This window comes from Vitis vinifera, chromosome 3 (assembly GCF_030704535.1).
Source record: "Vitis vinifera cultivar Pinot Noir 40024 chromosome 3, ASM3070453v1".
In the NCBI taxonomy this organism is placed as follows: Eukaryota; Viridiplantae; Streptophyta; class Magnoliopsida; order Vitales; family Vitaceae; genus Vitis; species Vitis vinifera.
In genome coordinates, this window is record NC_081807.1 from 9,010,672 (window position 1) to 9,016,404 (window position 5,733).

The following is a 5,733-nucleotide window of genomic DNA, read 5'->3' on the forward strand; positions in this document are numbered from 1 at the left end:
ATTTTTAAAAAAATATATATTTTTTTTACATGGAACTCGTCTCTTCAAGAGACGAGTTCCCTTGAATAATTGTTTAGAATTTTTTTAAAATTATATATATATTTTTTTTCATGTAACTCGTCTCTTCAAGAGACGAGTTTGCTTTTTTTTACACACCCTCTCTCCTCTCTCCTCTCTCCTCTCTCCTCTCTCCTCTTTCCTCTCTTCTTTCATGGAACTCGTCTCTTCAAGAGACGAGTTTGCTTTTTTTTTTACAGTCACCTTCTCTCCTCTTTCCTCTCTTCTCTCACCCTCTCTCCTCTCTCCTCTCTCCTCTTTCCTCTCTCCTCTCTCCTATGTGGCAAAAACTACCCTATATTTGTAATAACTTCTGCCAGTACAGTAATTTAAGCATAACTTTTTTAAATTGCTGTACTATTGAGAAAAGTCCAAGGTAGGTATATGATTGTAATAAAGAGATGATTGATCATTTTGGACAATTAAAACACGGAATTATTTTGAATTGGAAAATTGTGATTTCTTCTAAGTTAAAATCCATACATTCCCTCGTAGCAAAAACAACTTAATGATCTCTGTGGTATAAATAAAATTTATCTAAACGAGAGCGAACAAAAGTTGGCATGAGATATTTTTCTTCATAAAAAAGAAAAATGCATCAAAATAAATATATTACTTGTCATGTCCATGTCAAATAGCGGAGAAAGTTTTTAGTCGTATAAATGTACGTTTTGATTTGTTTAGGTAGGGCCGTTACATTACTCATATGGCATTTTCAGCAACTATTCTAAAGAAATTTTAGGAGAAAACTCTACTCAGTAAATAGCAACTATACAACTATGACTGCTGTTAGAGTTCTCCAGAAAAGGACGCTGTCCAACGTAGTTGCCTGGAGGATCATAGTTGCAAGTGACAAACCACCCACCCGTGTTGCACTGAACCCTAGCGCACCCAAGGTGCAATGAGTTGCGCCAAATAACTTTAATATACTGCAGGCATTCCCCACCAACGCATGAGTTGGAGTTGTAGTCATAATAAGGCTTCTCCCCCACCCACATGTTCACTGCATCGGTGCCTGTCAATGAAGGGGTGCCCCAGGCAATGTTCTCACCGTAAGGCCCACTTGAATGCACTAAATTGCAATCGCCAATCCTCTGGTTAGCATAGTTCTGGGCGTAGGCAGCTACAGTGTCATTCCATGTCATAGATTCAACACCAACTTCTGCACGCGCGGCATTGTGAGCATCGAGGAAGTCTTGTGGAGAGTTTTGGGCATAGGAGATGTGAGCAAGGACTAACCCCATGAAACCAACAACTAGTGAAGATGAGATCTTACACAACCCCATCTTTTAGTTTCTTAATCTGTGTATGCAAAGTGAGAGTTGAGAAATGAGCATATATGGTTTGAAGGGAATGAGAAGAACTTGCAATTTGGTCAGTCAAAAGCATCATTAATAAAGCTTACAAGCAATCTTTAGGCCACCAAAACTGGGCGCCCATGGGCTGTTACGTGTGAAGGACGTTGAGAAAAGGAAAATTCTACGAAGTGGGTACGTACCTCCAAAATTCCTGGCCGTTGGATCAAAAGATTCCAATCAAGACCATCCAAATGAAAAATAGATTAAAATAAAAAATGCAAAAGAAGGGTGCAAAAGGTTGCCAGTAGATATGCCCCCCTTTATCTCCCCTCTCTCAATTTTTGTCACACATGTCAACATCAATTTCAAAATTTTAAATTATTAATTCTACATTTGTTTTATCTATTTATAACAAATATTATCTTAGAAAGTAAATTTCAATCAATTATTATATTTAAGTAAAAGTTATTACTATATTTTGATCTATCTTACAATGTTTTTCAATATAATAGGAAAGTGTAAATACAACTATCCAATTACAAATGCCCTCCAAAATTTATTTAAAATCTATAGATTTTTTTTATTTTTTTATTTTACTTTAAATATTAATAAAATTGTTAATTCGTATAATTTCACTTAGAATTCATAAAAAAAAATATGAGGAAAAAATAAAAAATAAAAATATTAAAATTCTTACCCTCACTTAATTTTAAGAAATTTTTTTTTCAACTTCAAATGCCAATTAAATTGTTTTTTCATACTAATTTCAATTAGGATTTTTGATAAGTAGGAGGGTACGAAGAAGTGTTATTCGTCATTTTTATCAATTGTAAGTATAATTAATATTAATAAGCACTATTAGTACTATTTGAAGTAGACAAAAATTGGTTAAAATTAAAACAAATAGAAAATTTGGAGGTACAAAGAATATGGGGAAAAGTATAGAGAATGTGAGGAATAATAGTGTTTATTCCTCCCATTTTTGTACCTCTCCAATTTTGTAATTTTTCTACTTTTAAATTTTTATTTTTTTATTTTTTTTTTGTAGTATTCATACCCTCTCCAATTTGGTAGTTTTTTACTTTTAATTTTTTTTATTTATAATTTCGATCAAATTTAAGTATAATTAGTATGAATAAATGCTAAGAAAAAAAAAATCTTAAAATTAAAACAAGCGTAAATTTGGAGGATACGAAGAATGTGGGAAAATAATATTCACATTCTTCACACCCTCCAAAATTTTCAATTTTCTAATTTTAAGAATTTTTTCCACTTGAAATAACAATTATATTGTGTATACATACTAATTACATTTAATGATGATAAAAATTATGTGCAAACAAATTTAAAACGAAAAATACTAAAACATTGGGAAGGGACGTAGAATATGAGACCCTTTAGATTTTTCATTTTTTTGAATTTTAAGAATTTTTTAAAAATTTATTTTATTTTTTATAATAGTTATAATTGTCATTTTTTATATTATTAGAATATAATTCAAATTTTTATTATTCATAGCCTAAAGTTATATAAAAGAAAAAAGGGATAGTAAATTAATAAATGTCAAAACTCGTATAGGTAGAAACTATATAATTAAAATTTTAAACATATTTCATCATTAATACTGATAGATTACATTATGATAGGATAACATGAAGATTTATTAAAATTTTAGTATTTCTAATGTTATTAAACATATTTAACTTATAGTTATTTTTTTAAATGAGATTTTATTATTTAAAGTTGTTTAAATTTTAATAGTTATATATTTTATCATTTTCAAATTTATTAATTGTTTATTTATACTATTTTGATGTTTATTATCCTATAATATTTGATAAATTATAAATCTTTATATTTATTTTTAAGTTATGAAATTATATTACATATATTTTAAATACATTTATATACACCTGTGGACCCCGCATTTCGGCTCATGCGTTTCCCACTCGATGGCGAGCTCGATTTTAATTTGAAAAATTGATCTTTATTGATTAAGAAAAATTGACTTGGAGTCGCCACTTATTTTTATTTTATTTTTAAAGGGTAAACAAAATAAGAAAGAAAAACCCTAAGTGTGACTCCTTGTTTTGGAAAAGGTGGTCTGTGAAAAACCGGATCGGGTTCGGGGGTCAGGTTACTTATCGGGAAGGTACGGTAGAGACCGTAGCACCCCTCTAAGTCCCTAAATTCGGGTCTCTACTAATAAAGTGAAACTGACGTGGCAATCGAATAAGAAAGTCAATGGATACTCACATCAATCATGCATATATGAGAATCAGAATATGTATACTGAATGATCAGAATGAGTGAATGCGTACCTGGGCAGCAAATAGCAAACAGCAACGCGCTATCATGGAATGAGGTTAGTGAATAAACGCAAAATGATTATATGTATATCAAGGAACAAAGTAAATCGATCACACATGGCAAATGAATCGATCAATCAGTCAATCAATCATGGAATCTCATATGTGGGACCCCCACCAAAGCCCATTCTATTTTGCACGAATTAGTCCCACAAATTCCATTATTCTGGAATTATGAAAATAGCATTCGTGCTTATATAAAATCAAGAGAAACCGAAGATTATTTGAAACCCGAAGAGAATTAAAACTGTTAGAGAGAAAATTGGATTTTTGAAATTTATTTGAAAATTGGAGTATTGGGAATTAAATTTAAGAGTTGGAATTTTAGGATGTCAAACTTGAAAGAAATTAGAATTTTAGAAATCGAAAATTAAGTTTGGAAATTGGGATTCAAAAAAATGTTTAAAAATGGAATTTTGAAATAAATAAATGGAATAATAATAATAATAAGGACGAAAATAATGATTAAATAAATGAATGGGAATGCTGGAATTTTTGAAATTGGAAATTAGATTTGAAGGTCGGAATTGTTTAAAGAATGAATTTTTGAAATAAAATAAATAGAATAATAATAATGACGAAAGTGATGATTAAATGAATGAACGGAATTTTCGGAATTTCTTCGTATTGGAAATTAGATTCGGAAGTCGGAAAATTGGAACTGCTTCATGATAGAATTTTAAAATAAGCAAATAAATAAATGGAATAATAATAATAACGAAAAAATAATGATTAAATAAATAAACCTGAATTTTGGAAATTTTGAAATTGGAAATTAAATTCGGAAGTCGGAAATTTTAAAGAAATGTTTAAAATAGAATTTTAGAATGAATAAATAAACTATTAGTGATAAATTAATGTGAATGTGAGAATTTTTCGAGATTAGGAATTTAATTCGAAAATCAAAAGTTTTAAAGAATTGATTTAAAATGGAGTTTTAAAATAAATGAATAAAATACTAATGATTACATAAATTAATGGGAGTACGAGAATTTTCGGGATTAAGAATTTAATTCGGAAATTAGAAGTTTTAAAGAATTGATTTAAAATGGAATTTTGAAATAAATGAATGAAATATTAGTGATTAAATAAATTAATGTGAATATAGGAAATTTTGGGATTAGGAATTTAATGCGGAAATCAGAAGTTTGAAAAAAATTTGTTTAAAGATAGAATTTTTAAAATAAATAAATAAATGGGATAATAATAATAATGACGAAAATAATAATTAAATAAATGAACGTGAATAGTGGAATTTTTTTAAATCGAAGATTAAATTTGAAAGTTGGAATTGTTTGACGGTGGAATTTTAAAATAAATGAATGAATAAATAGAATAAGAATAATCGCAAAAATAATAATTATTAAATATGTAAATACGGGAAGACCTAAAAAGAATCTAAAGATGAAATATTAGAGAGTTGAATTACTTAAAAACTAGATTTTAAAAAAAAAACAATTTTTAAAATTGGTGGGCTTTGGAAGTGGGCCAAGCAAGGTGGCCATGCAAAGGTGGAGGAAATAGGGTTGATGGGTATTTGGAAAATGGGTATGTGGTGGGCTTTGGAAGTGGGCCAAGAAAGGTGGCCATGCAAAGGTGGGTTGATGGGTATTTGGAAAATGGGTATGTGGTGTAGAGAGATAACCGGGTAGGGAGTAGAAAATGAATGAGTTAGTGAGAAAATGAGGGCTTGGTGGTAGTGGGTATGAAGATGGGAGGATGAAAGACGGGTTTAATAGGTATGCATGGAGATGACTTAGAGAGAGAAAAGGGTATGAAGATGGGTATGGGGGGGATGAGAATGGTGGTGAGTAAAAAAAAAGATGGGTATGGAGATGGTTGGCATGATGGATGGATATGAGTTGTAGGGAAGATGGGTATGGGGGGTGAGTGTGTTTATGCATGCATGAGGGTTGGTGGTATGGAGAAATGAGAAGAATGAAAGCGGGTAGCGAGAGAAACGGGAAATGGGTTTATATTCTTGTACATGGGTGGCATGGGTGATGAGA

The 5,733-nt window shown here is 30.3% G+C and overlaps 1 protein-coding gene across 1 annotated transcript; it reads right to left on the reverse strand.

The window, feature by feature from the left end:
- Window positions 1-699: 699 nt before the first annotated feature.
- Window positions 700-1,666, reverse strand: LOC100232880 (basic form of pathogenesis-related protein 1). Its single transcript, XM_003631647.4, has one exon. The coding sequence runs from the start codon at window positions 1,341-1,343 to the stop codon at window positions 813-815; it is 531 nt and encodes a 176-aa protein (XP_003631695.1). The 5' UTR covers window positions 1,344-1,666; the 3' UTR covers window positions 700-812.
- Between the last annotated feature and the right edge of the window lie 4,067 nt (window positions 1,667-5,733).